Here is a 16,722-nt window from a genome sequence, read left to right as displayed (position 1 = left end):
GAACTGCTGGCCTGAAGGTTGGCAGTTCAAATCAGTTGTATGGGGTGAGCAACCCAACCTTCAAGTCAGCAGTCCTGCCAGCACAAGGGTTAATTAATGTAATTTTATTGGTATCTGTTTTTATTTCTGAAATTTATCACTCTCGGCTTATATTGGAGTCAATGTTTTCCCAGGTTTTTTTGTGGTAAAATTATTTGCCTAGGCTTATATTTGGGTCGGCTTATACTCGAGTATATACAATATATATACACACACACACACACACACACACACACACACACACACTAGCTGTGCCCGGCCACGCGTTGCTGTGGCGAAGTCTGGTGGTATGGGAAATAAAGTATTGAGGAATTGTTAAGGTCAAGGGTAAAGGTTTTCTCCTGACATTAAGTCCAGTTGTGTCCGACTACACACTGAAGTGGATTATATGGTAGTATGGAGTCAAGATAATCCAGTTCAAAGCAGATAATATAAGATTATAAATGGGTTATATAGCTGTGTGGAAGGGCCTTGAGTCTACACTGCCATATAATCCCGTTCAAATCTGATAATCTGTATTTTATAGGCAGTGTGGAAGAGGCCTAAGTGAGGCCTAACTCTGCCTGTCGCCTGGGCTGAGTGGGTTGCTAGGAGACCAAGTGGGCGGAGCTTAGCCTTTTAACTGGCAGCAATTCGATAAAAACAATTCTTCCTCTCCCTCTAATTAGGACTGTATTTTTCTTTTCTTTTTATTGTATGAACGTAGAGGCATGGATGAGGGGTTGTGATGCCAAGTTTAGTGTTTCTAGGATGTATCGTTTTGTTATTTTGTCCTAGGCCGAAATTTCATTACATATATATATATATATATATATATATATATATATATATATATATCTGCACATGCTTAAGGCTCTGTTTGATCCAACAGCTGTTCTTTCCCTTTCCTTTCCTTTCTCTCCTTCTTTGAAAAGAAAACCCCACAAAGCATAGAAAATGTCACCAGTTCACCGGTGGCAACGATTCCATCCAAGGGAAGTATTTTCAGGTGCGGTACAAGCCCAGGAAAAATCGGAGTTGCCCTCGTCACCTTGTCAAATGCGATCAGAAGCGTTCTGACAATTCCATATATTCCTCCCCCAGCCCTATGCAGATGCAGCGAGGGAATATATCTATATCTCTCTATATATAATGACAGTAACCATCTCAAAGCAGTACAGCATCCGCCGCTAACTCAGCCTTCTCCCTTCACCCTAATGAGTTTCATCACGCACCCGACTCTCTTCTAATAACAGGAGTTGCATGAAGCATTTCGAGTCTGCAATTTCGCTATATCTTACATTGAGGAGCACCCACCTACTATGGGGAGCATCTTCTTTGGAACGCCGGAGTATGGAGTCATTGCCCGGTGGCTCTGGGGTCGTGGACATGATGCTGGGGTTGCGATTCCGGAGCGTTTGCTGCATTTCCAGAAGAAAGAAGACATAAGACATATAACACATATATAAAAGGAACCCATACATTGCTGTGACTTTTCCGGGCATGTTCCGGAAGCATTCTCCCTTGACATTTCACCCAGGCATCCTCAGAAGTAGTATGGTGTGCTGGGAACCAGGCAAGTGGGGTTTACTGTATATACTCGAGTATAAGCCTAGTTTTTCAGCCCCTTTTTAGGGCTGAAAAAGCTCCCCTCGGCTTATACTCGAGTGAGGGTCCTGGCCGGCTTCTATTCAGGTCGGCTTATACTCGAGTATATAGGTATTCAGAGTTGGACAGTCTTATCTTATTAAAGCCATGTTATTATCTTAAATTACAGTTTTATATAAGTACTAGCTGTGCCCGCCCACGCGTTGCTGTGGCAAAGTGGTGGTGGTATTGGTTAAAAATTGTTGTGTAATTTTTATTTGACGTTATTTGCATTTTTTTAATTAATTTTATTGTAAGTTATATTTTTATTTATTATATTTTATTATTTTCTTGTATTATTTTTAGTTATTTTCTGTTATTATAGTATTTTATTATATCAATTTTTTTAGTGTTTTTTATTATTTTTATTGGGTTGCTAGGAGACCAAGTTGGAGGGGCTTAGCTTTCTAACTGGCAGCAATTGGATAAAAGCAATTATTCCTCTCTCTCTAATTAGGACTTTATTTTTCTTTTCTTTTTGTTGTATCAACCTAGAAGCGTGGATGATCGGTTGTGTTGTCAAATTTCGAGGTTGGGGGGCCTGTAGTTTTGTTGTTTTGTGGCTCGCCGTGATGCCATCACTCTTTTATATATATAGATTCAAAAACATTTAACCTACTGATGCCTCAAATAATACAATTTTATTAATATCTATTTTTATTTTTGAATTTCACCCGTAGCTGCTGCATTTCCCACCCCTCGTCTTATACTCGAGTCAATAAGTTTTCCCAGTTTTTGCAGTAAAATTGGGTGCCTTGGCTTATATTTGGGTCTGCTTATACTCAAGTATATACAGTATATATCCATGGAACAATGTCCAGGGTGTGAATGTTGCAACTGATCGGCACTGATTAGCATTGAATGGTCTTGCAACTTCAAAGCCTGGCTGCTTCCTGCCTGGGGGGATCCTTTGTTGAGAAGCGTTAGCTGGCCCTGATTGTTTTCTGGGTGTTGTTCTTTATTTACTCTCCTGATTTTAGAGTTTTCGGGTCAGCAACCCAACTTTCAAGTCATCAGTCTTTGGCGACCCATTGCACCCACACCTGTGCCAGACAAGAAACAATCAGGGCCAGCTAATCACTTTCCAACTAAGGATTCTCCCAAGCAGGAAGCAGCCAAGCTTTGAAGCTGCAAGGCCATTCAATGCTAATCAAGGCGATCAATTGACGTGACAAGAGTTCTTTCTCCCACCCTGGACATTATTCCACATAAATATAAACCCCACTTGCCTAGTTCCCAAAGCATTTGGCAAGGCAGCTTCCTAAAGAATCCAAAGCCAAGGAGTGAGTGTTTATAATCCGCTGACCACTATCTTCTTGCCTTGATACCTTGCCAATCTTATCAGTAAGCGTCTGGCCGGACATCTCTTCCAAAGTTTCTGACAGCTTATTCAACCCAAAGCTATGATTTACATAATGGCTAATGAGTTGCTCCTCCACCCTGATGTTCAACCCTCTGAAGTCAATTTTATTTTATTTTTTTCTGCCCAGAACACAGAGACGGTTATTCTATTTATATTGATTTATCTGGTATTCAAGTGCCAGACCTTTTCCACCTTCTGCAGTTTGATGGAATAAGGCAAACATGGGCAAATTTGGGCCCTCCCGGTGTTTTGGACTTCAACTCCCACAATTCCTAACAGCCGGTAGGCTGTTAGGAATTGTGGGAGTTGAAGTCCAAAACACCGGGAGGGCCCAAGTTTGCCCATGTCTGGAATTAGGGTTTCCTGACTTTCAGCAGTTTCTTCTATCTGCCCAACAATAGAGCTGGCCCTTGCTTCAGCGCTATCGGCGTTATTTTTGTACTTGCTTCAGCGCTATCGGCGTTATTTTTGTACTTGCTTCAGCGCTATCGGCGCTATTTTTCTACTTGCTTCAGCGCTATCGGCGCTATTTTTCTACTTGCTTCAGCGCTATCGGCGTTATTTTTGTACTTGCTTCAGCGCTATCGGCGTTATTTTTGTACTTGCTTCAGCGCTATCGGCGTTATTTTTGTACTTGCTTCAGCGCTATCGGCGTTATTTTTGTACTTGCTTCCGCGCTATCGGCGTTATTTTTGTACTTGCTTCAGCGCTATCGGCGCTATTTTTGTACTTGCTTCAGCGCTATCGGCGCTATTTTTGTACTTGCTTCAGCGCTATCGGCGTTATTTTTGTACTTGCTTCAGCGCTATCGGCGCTATTTTTGTACTTGCTTCAGCGCTATCGGCGCTATTTTTGTACTTGCTTCAGCGCTATCGGCGCTATTTTTGTACTTGCTTCAGCGCTATCGGCGTTATTTTTGTACTTGCTTCAGCGCTATCGGCGCTATTTTTGTATTTACTTCAGCGCGATCGGCGTTATTTTTGTACTTGCTTCCGCGCTATCGGCGTTATTTTTGTACTTGCTTCAGCGCTATCGGCGTTATTTTTGTACTTGTTTCAGCGCTATCGGCGTTATTTTTGTACTTGCTTCAGCGCTATCGGTGTTATTTTTGTACTTGCTTCAGCGCTATCGGCGCTATTTTTGTACTTGCTTCAGCGCTATCGGCGCTATTTTTGTACTCGCTTCTCAGTGACTATTGTTAGCTGTTTCCATTGGGACCTCGTTGCAATGACAATCCCAGGAGGGATAATTTATGGTCCCATCAGCGTGCTTTTCATTTCCAGGGGCCAGCGTCTCTTGCAATCTCCCCGTGTCCTTTTTCTCGCGCTCAGCAGGATCCTTCCCTCCGTAAGTCACGTTGGGAATCGCATTGTCGGGTAATAGGATGTCTACCTTGTGAGATTATGGGAATGCGTCCAGCCGGCGGAGAAAATGGATCGGCTGGCAAGTGCCGAAACCTTGTTCTTCCCCCTTTGCTTTGGCTTACGGATCTCAAGGACAGGATAAAAAAAATAATGTGGAAAGGAAAGAAATCGGATCGCAAGGCAACAAGCAAAGGAAGATCTCCTCTCCCTCTCTCCAGATAATAAACAAACATCATGGCAAGCCAGCAACCACACTATTTTTTAGGTCCATAACTTGATGTTAGGTTATTGACTAAACCTAGGTGGAATTGCCAATATGGAAATCACAATGGACTCAATTTCCCTTCTCACAGGGAAAGTCATGCATGGGGTGCCCAACAAGGTTCCTTACAATTTTGCCAACTTTGCAGCTTCCCACTGAGTTGCTGATGGAAACAGGATTCGAGGAATTGGTGTCGGCGTGGCTGCTGCTGCTGTCACATCGGTCGTCGTCGAGTCCTCGGACCGCTGGGCTCACAAACGACAGAAAAAGACAGCGTCAGGAGGGATGAAAGGTGCCTAAGATATTGGCATTAGGGTCTGCTTGGATGGAAACAATGGTGGGCAAACAAGATCCCTGACACATGCGGTAATTGCTTCCAACCCCACCTCCCATGATGTGGTCAATTCTATATCTTCTCTTCTCTTTGCCTTCTGATCCTGTCTGACTCTTTCCTCTTTGCTCCAAAAACAAATAAAAACCAGGTCACAACAACTCCCTTTGAGAAATGCTACCCAATCAATGTACAGTAGAGTCTCACTTATCCAAGACTTGCTTATCCAACGTTCTGGATTGTCCAATGCATTTTTGGAGTCAATGTTTTCAATATATCGTGATATTTTGGTGCTAAATTCGTAAATACAGTAGTTACTACATAACATTGCTGTGTATTGAACTACTTTTTCTGTCAAATTTGTTGTATAACATGATGTTTTGGTGCTTAATTTGTAAAATCATAACCTAATTTGATGTTTAATAGGCTTTTCCTTAATCCCTCCTTATTATCCAAGATATTTGCTTATCCAAGCTTCTGCCAGCCCGTTTAGCTTGGATAAATGAGACTCTACTGTATTGTCAAAGGCTTTCATGGCTGGAATCACTGGGTTGCTGTGAGTCTTTCAGGCTGTATGGCCGTGTTCCAGAAGCTTTCTCTCCTGACTTTTCACCCACATCTGTGGCAGGCATCCTCAGAGATTGTGGAGTATGTTTATTTATTTATTTACAGTATTTATTTATTTACAATATTTATATTCTGCCCTTCTTTCTCACCCCGAAGGGGACTCAAGGCGAATCACAATGCACATATACATGGCAAACATTCAATGCCATTAGAGATACAACATATACAGGCAGACACAGAGGCAATTTAACATTTTCCAGCTTCCAGCTTCATGAGGGTAGGCTCGATTCCGGCCACAGGGGGAGCTGCTGCTTCATCGTCCACTTGTGACACCGAGTCCTTGATGATAGTACTTCCTCGTTCCTTTCCTCGCACTGCTGGCAGTTTTTAATGGTATCGTAAATTAGTTAAATTAGCCTCCCCGCATAAAGCGGTACCTAGAATTTTCTACTTAACAGATGCAACTGTTTTTCGAGCTGCTAAGGTCAACAATGAGCTAGGCTATTAACGGTCAGGAGCTCAATCCGACCCGGGTTTTGATCCCATGACCTCTCAGTCAGTAGTGTTTTATTGCAGCAGGCTACTAAACAGTTGCGCCACAGCCTGGCCCTATGTTAGAAACTAGATCCACACCTGCCTGCAACAGAAAAGAGTTCTTTCTTTCTCCCACCCTGGACATTATATAGATATATAAACCCCTCTTGCCTAGTTTTCAACAGACCTCACAACCTCTGAGGATGCTTGCCATAGGTGTGGGTGAAAAGTCAGGAGAGAATGCTTCTGGAACATGGCCATACAGCCCAGAAAACTCACAGCAACCCAGTGATTCTGGCCATGAAAGCCTTCGACAATATGTTTCCCAAGACCGGCTTGCAATAGGATTGGGGATCTTCTCCTATCTGAGTAAAAGTTGATCCAAGAGCCAAAGCCTTTGAGACTTCTTTGTAAAGAGACTCTCACCACCGGTCCCTGCAGATAGTGGTATAAACAGAAACCGAGAGAGAATTTTAAGCAAATTAATTGCCATCTGGCTCCTGGTGCTCAGGTGGCAGATGTGGCTGAGCAAAGAATTCTTTATCTCATCTTGAAAATGACCTGTTGGGTTTGTTTTCATCGTTGGGCTTGGGGAAATCATTCACTCAAGAGAAGGATTTGGAATAATAATTACTTCTGCTCTCAAGAGTTTGTGTATTTCTTTTCCAAATTGGCCTTGCTCCGTGTGTTTTGGACTCCACCTCCAATCATGCTTAGAGCTACCGTGTTTCCACGAAAATAAGACACTGTCTTATATTAATTTTTGCTCCCAAAGATGTGCTAGGTCTTATTTCCAGGGGATGTCTTATTTTTCCATGAAGAAGAATTCACTTTTTTTGTTGAACAAAAAAATGGACATTTATTATCTACTGTACAGTGGATGTCATCGCAAACCAACATAACCAAACAAACTGTGAATCCTAGCAAGAATTTCTTTTTACTACCATTATTTTCATGTACAGTAGAGTCTCACTTATCCAACATAAACGGGCCAGCAGAACGTTGGATAAGCGAATATGTTGGATAATAAGGAGGGATTAAGGAAAAGCCTATTAAACATCAAATTAGGTTATGATTTTACAAATTAAGCACCAAAACATTATGTTATACAACAAATTTGACAGAAAAAGTAGTTCAATATGCAGTAATGCTATGTGGTAATTACTGTATTTATGAATTTAGCACCAAAATATCACAATGTATTGAAAACATTGACAACAAAAATGCGTTGGATAATCCAGAACGTTGGATAAGCGAGTGTTGGATAAGTGAGACTCTACTATATGTACATTTACGAATCCTGCATGCTCTGGTGTTCTGTTTGGCAAGCATAATTCCCAACAAAACCTTTGCTAGGTCTTACTTTCGGGGGAGGCCTTATATTTAGCAATTCAGCAAACTCTCTACTAGGTCTTATTTTCTGGGGATGTCTTATTTTTGGGAAAACAGGGCAGTGGGAGTTGTAGTCCTAAAGAAAGTGATTTGGTATCTCAAGTCGCTCCTGACACGGAAAAAAATTAGATGTGGGTGAAATGTCAGGAGAGAATGCTTCTGGAACATGTCCATACAGCCGGGAAAACTCACACCAACCTTGGGAAAGTTCCTTATTTATTTGTTTATTTACAGTATTTAGATTCCGCCCTTCTTTCTCACCCCGAAGGAGACTCAGGGCGGATTACAATGAACACATATATGGCAAACATTCAACGCCAACAGACAAACAACATACAGTATAGACAGACACAGAGGCATTTAACATTTTTCCAGCTTCACGATTCCGGCCACAGGGGGAGCTGTGGCTTCACCGTCCACTAGTGGCTGTACTTCCTCATTCCTTTCCTCATGTTTTGCTGGCAGTTTTATGGTGTTGTAAATTAGTTAAATTAGCCTCCCCGCATAAAGCAGTACCTAGAATTTTCTACTGAACAGATGCAACTGTTTTTCGAGCTGCTAAGGTCAACAATGAGCTAGGCTATTAATGGTCAGGAGCTCAATCCGACCTGGGTTTTGATCCCATGACCTCTCGGTCAGTAGTGATTTATTGCAGCTGGTTACTAGCCAGCTGCGCCACAGCCCGGCCCAATTTTTTGGGACTAAAGTGCACCCTTTGCCATGCTGGATGGGGGATTCTGTGCATCCTAGTCCAGAAACCCATTTCCTCAAGCTCTGGTTTCAAGGGAAACTTAACTATATTTGCATGCATCTTTGGGGAACTATTTTTGGGCTTCCCCGCCTGGTAACATCGACAGGAACGCGACAAACAGCTTGAGCATTAAGAGGAAGACGAAGGCGACGGGGACGTGGGCTTTTTTTTTTCTCTGACCTTGAAAATCCGATGCCTTGCTCACACTGACGGGGGATCTTGTTCTTGGCAGCTGAAAGAGGAGAGAAATCAAAATGAACTCGGGACATGTGTTGCTTTTCCCCCAGAAGAAACACCGCCCACACATTCTCCACTCCATGCGCCTCCTTCCTTCGGAGAAAATGAAGAGGGTCGGACAGGATGACAGTTATTGCAGGCACCAAAATCCCTGTATTTTGAAATAATAACAGGAGTTGTGTTTACACAAACATAAGGGGATGGAACGGCTTCAGGAAACGGGGGGAGCCAATGTGACAGAATTGCTAAGATTACTTAACAAGTGAGAGGAAGACAGAAAATATTCTCTTTGTAAGGCAGGAATTTAGAGGTGCCCAGTTATGGCAAGGTAGTCATGGGATTCGTGTTGGAATTCAACACAACAATGCCCAAGTCTGTGACCTCCACCTATGATGGACCTGGGCCAAACTTGGCACACAGAACCCCCATGACTAACTTGTTAATGTGGGGTTTGTGTATTGATAGTGTTTAAATGCAATTTGTGCCATGCTTGTATTGCAACTGATTGCATCATTCAGATTGAACCATAATGTGGAAAGAGTTAATTGCCAAGAAGCTGTGATGACCTTGATGCGTGGCTGGAACTAGGGAGTATCCAGACACAAGTGGGAGTAAATGTACTATATTACTCTGGCTATTCCCCTTGGTTTTTATCCTTTAGACTGCTTCACCATTTTATTTCCCTGTTTCCCCTTATTCCTATGTCTCTCTCTCCCGAGTTTTTAATTAAGTGTTCATGTGGCCTGCCCTGGTTTTCATTGCTTTCTCCGATTTGGGTTGTAATATATATACGATGATTTTGCACTGTTATATTGTGTTATGATTTGCTGTTTATTTTGTTATATTGTATGGTGTCTGGGCATGGCCCCATGTAAGCCGCCCCGAGTCCCCATAGGGGAGATGGTGGCGGGGTATAAATAAAGTTTTATTATTATTATTATTATTATTATTATTATTATTATTATTATTGTGCATAACGATTGCATCAGTTCAGTTGAGTTCTGTCTGCCTGGAGTTCGAGTCAAGTTTTGTTGGAGAACAGAGCAGTCCTGTGTTCGTCTGTCGTCTGCAAGTCTGTTTGTGTTGATTATTGCTGCATACAGTAAAACTTTGTAAATAGTTTTACCAACGTCTCTGAGTGTCTCTTCGTTCTGTGTTCCACTGCTTCCATCCAACTACTGCTGAGCTGCAAATACTCTGACATAACTCAACCTACTAACTGACTAACCACACTGGGAATTGTAGTTTGCCCTCCAGACAGACAGCACACTGAATCCTACTCATGATGCATCTAGAGCAAACTTGCCCAACATCACAAACTCCAGCAATCCCGCCTCAGTTTGGACCCTACCTGGATCCCTTTCAGGTTCATCCTTCGGAATCGGGGCTGCTCAGAGCGGAAGAACTTGCTGTCTTCAGGAGATTCCTCCGAAGTTGAGGAATCGTCTGCCTCCTGGCCATTGGCTTTGGCACTTTGGGATTCAAAAGCCTGGGAAATCACAGTGAGGGGCAGGTTTCTTGGTAAGCTCTGGAAGGAAGTGCAAGAAGAGATTTAATGAACATTGCTTCCCAATGCTACACTTTCCAAAAGTTCATTTAGCACAGAGATGGAGGACAGACTTTCTTTCCCTTTCCACAGAACAAGTGCTATTGACCACATTTCCAGAATTGTCCTCTTGGGTTTGCTTCAAGTAGAACTTTGTTAGGATTAGCTCACAGTAAACTCAGGCTTAAAGGGATTGTAATAATAATAATAATAATAATAATAATAATAATAATAATAATAATGTACAGCAGACAAATAACCAGTACAAGAAAACTGAACTACAAACTAGAGCTGACACAAAACATTGCATGGAAAGTTCCTTGACAAAATTGAAGGAAAAGCTGATACGAAGAAGACCTGGCTATGGCTCACAAATGGGACCCTGAAGAAGGAAGGAGACAGAAGGCCTGATCCTTGCAGCCCAGGAGCAAGACATCAGGACAAAGGCAATTCAGGACAAGATCGAAAAATCAGCTGATGACCCAAAATGCAAACTGTGCAAGGAAACCAACGAAACCATTGATCATATCCTGTAAGAAAATCGCACAGACAGACTACAAACAGAGGCATAACTATGTGGCCCAAATGATTCATTGGAACTTATGCCTCAAGTACCACCTTCCAGCAGAAAAGAACTGGTGGGATCACAAACCTGCAAAAGTATTGGAAAATGAGCACGCAGAGTTCCAGACTGACAAAGTTCTGGAACACAACACACCAGACATCACAGTTGTGGAAAACAAAAAGGTTTGGATCATTGATGTTGCCATCCCAGGTGACAGTCGCATTGACGAAAAACAACAGGAAAAACTCAGCCGCTATGAAGACCTCAAGATTGGACTTCAAAGACTCTGGCAGAAACCAGTGCAGGTGGTCCTGGTGGTGATGGGCACACTGGGTGCCGTGCCAAAAGATCTCAGCCAGCATTTGGAAACAATAGACATTGACAAAATTATGATCTGCCAACTGGGATCTGCGCACATTATCTGAAAATACATCACACAGTCCTAGACACTTGTAATTTTGTGATATGAAATCCAGCATGTCTATCTTGTTTGCTGTGTCATAATAAAATAATAATAATAATAATAATAATAATAATAATAATAATAATAATAATAATAATAATAACAAAATGATAAAACCTCTAGAAAGACCAAGGCCTCCTCCAAACTGAGGACATATTCCAACCACCATTTCCTTTATTGCGTAACTGAAAGCTGTGGTTATTCTGAGGGTGTAATGCACTGTATTCACACAGTATGATTTTGGCCAGAGCTTGGGAGAAAAATTGCCATGGGTTATGTAGGCTAAGTGTGTCTGAAAGACGTAGTCCAAAAACGTAATTTCCCCCGAGTTCTATTTTTTGCTGTGCTCCAAAAGGCATGCCAGGTGGACATTTAAACCAAAAGGCAATGCTCCTCAGCCAGGACGGATGCCAATATCGTAAGCCCAGTCGGACTCACTTTTGTGCCAACCAGACTGTGCCGTCCTCCCTGTCACTAGAACCCATTGCTCTATCCACTTGGGTTGCATAGGGCAGCAAGAGCCTCCAGAATGGAAGCAATGTTGTGACAGTTCAACTTGAGAGACATTGCATAATGGCTAGGATACCAGTCAGCTGTTTCTAGGGTCACCTCTAGACCAGCCAGCCAATTCCAGAGGAGAAGGCTGGCAGAGATTGCTGGCACTGGCACTCGGCAGTCCAGAAGGAAAGGTGTCAAGCCTTGATGAGCTCTGCCAGGTGCATGAATCCCAGCAATTGCCCACCTATGCCAGGTATAAATGAACTTGCCCAGCGAGAGAGAGAACAGTGTGATCATTTTCTCGAACTCTACCTGGTCGTAGCCGTTGTCCTTGGAGAGACGCCGCAGCTTGCACTCCAGATTAATGATGCAGGCCTCCTTTCGAACCACTTCGATCCGGAGTTCGTCATTCCTTTCCTCCAGCTCCCGGATCTGCTTCCGATATTTGTCTTTTTCGATCAGGCACTGAGAATACTGAGTCTGGGCCTCGTCGCGTGAATGGAATGCCTTGGGAAGCAAAGAAAGTCCGATAAATTCCTTCAAAGGTGCAGATCCTGCTTGGATTTATTTATTTATTTATTTACATCATTTATATTCCGCCCTTCTCACCCCGAAGGGGACTCAGGGCGGATCACATTACACATATTAGGCAAACATTCAATGCCTTTTAAACACAGAACAAGGACAAACAAACATAGCTCCGAGCGGGCCTCGAACTTATGACCTCCTGGTCAGTGACTCATTGCTCTCCCGTCTGCGCCACAGCCCCGGGCTGGCCATTCATTCCAAATGCAGGGTTGAAACCTTCCTCTCCAAACAAAATATTATGTTCCAGATACCAACTTGGCTGAACACTTGGGAATCCCAACTGAACTGAACTCATATAGTAGGGATGGGGAACCTGGGATGGTTCATATACTTTTAGACAGGGCCAGCCCAAGGTAATTTTCAAGTGTAGGCGAACAGAATTTTGGCGCCCGCCCAAACCTTCAGGGTGAGAAGAGCAGGACACAAGTATGGGAAATGAATGAATGAATGAATGAATAAAATCAGGACAGTAAAAAAAGAACACTCAAAAGCAGGAGAATTCCAGACATGAAACAATCAGGGCCAGCTAACACCTCCCAACAAAGGATCCCCCCAGGCAGGAAGCAGCCAGGCTTTGAAGGCAGGTGGCAGGTCCAGGCTGAAGACCTGAAGGAGGAGGAGGCGGGGGTGCGTGTGCATACATGCACGCATGTGTGTGCACGCGGGGTGCCTCAACTGTGCCCCCGGGATTATGGCACCATAGGCAAGTGCCTAAATTGCCTCGCGGTTGAACCGCCCCTGCTTTTGGATATACTCTGAAGGAGAACCTTATCCAGTTTGATGTTCAAGAAAAGAGACATAGTGAATTGAAGGACACAATGCTGGTTGAGATGTCAACACTCTATGCGAGAAAATTAGTACCAAAGTAAACAAACACAATGAGGGGAAAATCAATCAAAGTTGTTACTGCCTGTTTAGCACTTAACTATTCTATCCCATTGAGTCCCAGGTAGGCAGCAACCCAGAGAATATAAACATGATCAAGCCTTTGGTTGCCTGCTTTAGATGCCACTTGAGTGCTTTGAATCCTCCAAAGTGCTATAGAAAGGTTACATATTACTGTATATACTCGGTTATAAGCCTATTTTTCAGCCCTTTTTTTTAAAGACTGAAAAAGCCCCCCTCGGCTTATACTCGGATGAGGGTCCCGGTTGGCTTATATTTGGGTCGGCTTATACTCGAGAATATATGGTTCATTTATTATTTTTCTCTATTATTATTGATAGTGTTACATTTATTATTTTTCTCTATTATCGTTGCTACCATTGCATTTATTTTACTCTATTTTTATTATTATTAATACATTTATTATTTCACTCTGATCTTATTATTATTATTATTAATTTATTATATATAAATTGCATTTATTATTTTACTCTATTTATTATTACATGTATTATTTTCCTGTATTTTATTATGACAAGATAGATATGCTGGATTTCATATCACAAAATCACAAGTCGAACACTTCCCAAGTGTCTAGGACTGTGTTTTCCTGTATTTTTATTATTATTATTATTATTATTATTATTATTATTATTATTATTATTATTTTATTATGACACAGCTAACAAGATAGATATGCTGGATTTCATATCACAAAATCACAAGTCGAACACTTCCCAAGTGTCTAGGACTGTGTGATGTATATTATTATTATTATTATTATTATTATTATTATTATTATTATTATTATTATTATTATTATTTTATTATGACACAGCAAACAAGATAGATATGCTGGATTTCATATCACAAAATCACAAGTCGAACACTTCCCAAGTGTCTAGGACTGTGTGATGTATTTTCGGATGATGCGTGCAGATCCCAGTAGGGTGGCCTTTTGCAGTTGGCAGATCGTAATTTTGTCTATTATTATTATTATTATTATTATTATTATTATTATTATTATTATTATTATTACATGCATTATTTTACTCTATTATTATTAAAAGGATATATAAGCACATTTACATTGAAGAAGATGAGAATAATGATTGGATCAGAGCTGGACAGTCTTATCTTAAATTTGGGCTTTATGTAAATATTCAAAAACATTTAACCTACTGATGCCTCAATTAATGTAATTTTATTGGTATCTGTTTTTATTTCTGAAATTTACCACCCTCGGCTTATAGTGGAGTCAATGTTTTCCCAGGTTTTTTTGTGGTAAAATTAGGTGCCTCGGCTTATATTCGGGTCGGCTTATACTCGAGTATATACGGTAAGTATTATTATTAATGATGGATTGGATTCCACTTACGGAGGACATTTCACCCTCAAGTTCCTCCTATGCCTTCCTCTCCAAAGAGGAAACATCACTTCCTCTCTCTGCCCACAACTTTTTCTTCAAAAGGCTCAATATAGAAATATTTTACATAAAGCCTATGCAAAGCAGTGCGTCCCGGATTCATTCCGATATCTCCTAAGTTTCCAGTCAGTCGTGTTCCAATTTGGATCTCTGGTTCAGAGAAGAAGAAGCTCTGGAGTAGCAGAAAATATTTTCTGTCCATTTCCTTCTTGCCCAAGGACACTTTGTGATTTCCACATACCTGGTCTCTCTCCTTCTCCACTTCTTCCAGCTGTATCATCACCGTATTCATGCGATGTTTGTACATTTCACAGTCTTTCCCCAGAGTTGAGCATTTCAGCTCCAGCTCCTGTTTCTCCTCGAGGTACTACAAATGAATCAATCAATAAACACACAATGCATCAAGGGCAATCGATAAAGATCTAGCCCACGCCAAAGAAGAGGACCTTGCCGATCTATCACCGCATCTCAGGGTTTGGCTTTGGTTGTAACACAATAGGAGAGTCTCAAGGGATATCTTGCCTATATTCTGCTCCATCCCTGCTTTAAGTATATTGTGTCTATTATTGTGGCACTCACAACTGGCTTTAGCATAGCCAGTTAACCACAGCTGCAATAAATCTTGCCAGTCAACAGGTTGGCAGTTCGAAACCCAGGTCGGGGGTGAGTGCTCGACCTTCAGCCCAGCTCGCTGCCCACCTAGCAGATCGGAAACAGCTGTGAGTAGATAAATAGGTACCGCTTAAGCGGGGAGGTATTTTAATGGCTCAAAGCATGGAACACAATACGTATATTAGAGCATCATATACATAATAATGTTAACAATAATAGTACAACTGATGAACAAATTCAGTCAGCTATAGTGACACACAGTCGTTACTTACAGAGTAGTAACTTACAGAGTATAAAATTTATAGACTGCAATCATCCAGATTTAAATGCTACACAGAGCAGTTTTCAGTATAGAACATATATCAACATATATGAGGGCTATCCAGAAAGTAGGTTACGTTTTGGATTTTAAAAAGGACAAAGTATAGGAGAAATCATTTACCATATGCAGCTGAAAGACACATCCCAAAACTATAATCTCATGTAATCCCTATTGCAATTTAGACACGTTTCATATAGATAAATGAGTTTGAAAAGTACTGCACCAGTAAATTTGCCGCCTCTCTCCTCCGTTTCCAACAATGGGGCCGTGGCTGGCAGTGCAGTGTTTTGGCTACGCTGCAGGAAGGGAGAAGGGGGAAGAGCTGAGGACACAAGCGGGGAATTTACTGGTGCAGTACTTTTCAAACTCATTTATCTATATGAAACGTGGTTAAATTTCAATGGGGATTACATGAGATTGTAGTTTTGGGATGTGCCTTTCAGCTGCATATGGTAAATGATTTCTCCTATACTTTGTGCTTTTTAAAATCCAAAACGTAACCTACTTTCTGGATAGCCCTCGTATCAACAATGTTGTTATATGTTGATATATGTTCTGGTTGATATATGTTCTATACTGAAAACTGAATTTGGTCATCAGTTGTACTATTATTGTTAACATTATTATGTATATGATGTTCTAATATACGTATTGTGTTCCATGCTTTGAACCTTTATCGTGGTGCATATTTTTTCAGATATTGTTTAGAATAGACATCTGTCTTTAGTTATTAGGTATTTTAATGGCACCATAAGGAAATACCAGAAAAATGCCGGCAATCAAAGAAGAGAGGAAGTCTGTGAACAGAGCTTTTCAACATGAAGGATGGCGCAACAGCACCCCCTTGTGGACGGAATCGAGCACAACCTCCAGGACGCCGAAGATGGGAAATGCCTATATACCTCTATCTGTATTGTTGTTTCTCCTGTCTTTGTATAACGGCATTGAAAGTTTGCCGGTTATGTGTTCCACCCTGAGAAGGGCGGAATATAAATACTGTAAATAAACAAACAAACTATAGAGAGTTGTGAATTACTTGACGGCATACCAGGGGTCATGATTGTTGGGAAATCATCCTGGACTACTCAAGTCCAAATGTAGTTAGATAGATGATAGAGTCAGATTGAGGGAATCCTTTCCCTGTTTCCAAAGCATGCCTAGATAGGCTCTACTGTGTTTCACTCTATCCTTTGTACGTCACATCCCTTACTTTGAAGTTAGTAGAAATGTGAATCTCTAGGGACAGTAACTTCTCATTGGTCAGAATGTCTTTTATGGCCCCAATAAACAGGACCATGAGGTTGGAACCATTTTGGTTCTGTCTTCTCTCTTTGTTCTTCTAGCTAACAAC

The 16,722-nt window shown here is 41.5% G+C and overlaps 1 protein-coding gene across 2 annotated transcripts in view; it reads right to left on the bottom strand.

Moving 5' to 3' along the window:
• The window catches only part of card11 (caspase recruitment domain family member 11), an 80,915-nt gene that overhangs the window by 31,942 nt on the left and 32,251 nt on the right, over positions 1-16,722 (bottom strand). For both annotated transcript variants that reach the window (XM_062964229.1, XM_062964230.1), the window contains exons 7-12: positions 14,679-14,804; positions 11,851-12,045; positions 9,818-9,994; positions 8,410-8,461; positions 4,784-4,899; positions 1,336-1,439 (exon numbers count right to left, since the gene is read on the bottom strand). In XM_062964229.1, the coding sequence (XP_062820299.1) occupies positions 1,336-1,439; positions 4,784-4,899; positions 8,410-8,461; positions 9,818-9,994; positions 11,851-12,045; positions 14,679-14,804 (770 nt within the window). The remainder of the gene's footprint in view (positions 1-1,335; positions 1,440-4,783; positions 4,900-8,409; positions 8,462-9,817; positions 9,995-11,850; positions 12,046-14,678; positions 14,805-16,722) is intronic.

This window comes from Anolis carolinensis, unplaced genomic scaffold, assembly GCF_035594765.1.
Source record: "Anolis carolinensis isolate JA03-04 unplaced genomic scaffold, rAnoCar3.1.pri scaffold_13, whole genome shotgun sequence".
NCBI classification, from domain to species: Eukaryota; Metazoa; Chordata; class Lepidosauria; order Squamata; family Dactyloidae; genus Anolis; species Anolis carolinensis.
This window is presented reverse-complemented; position numbering and strand designations above follow the sequence as displayed.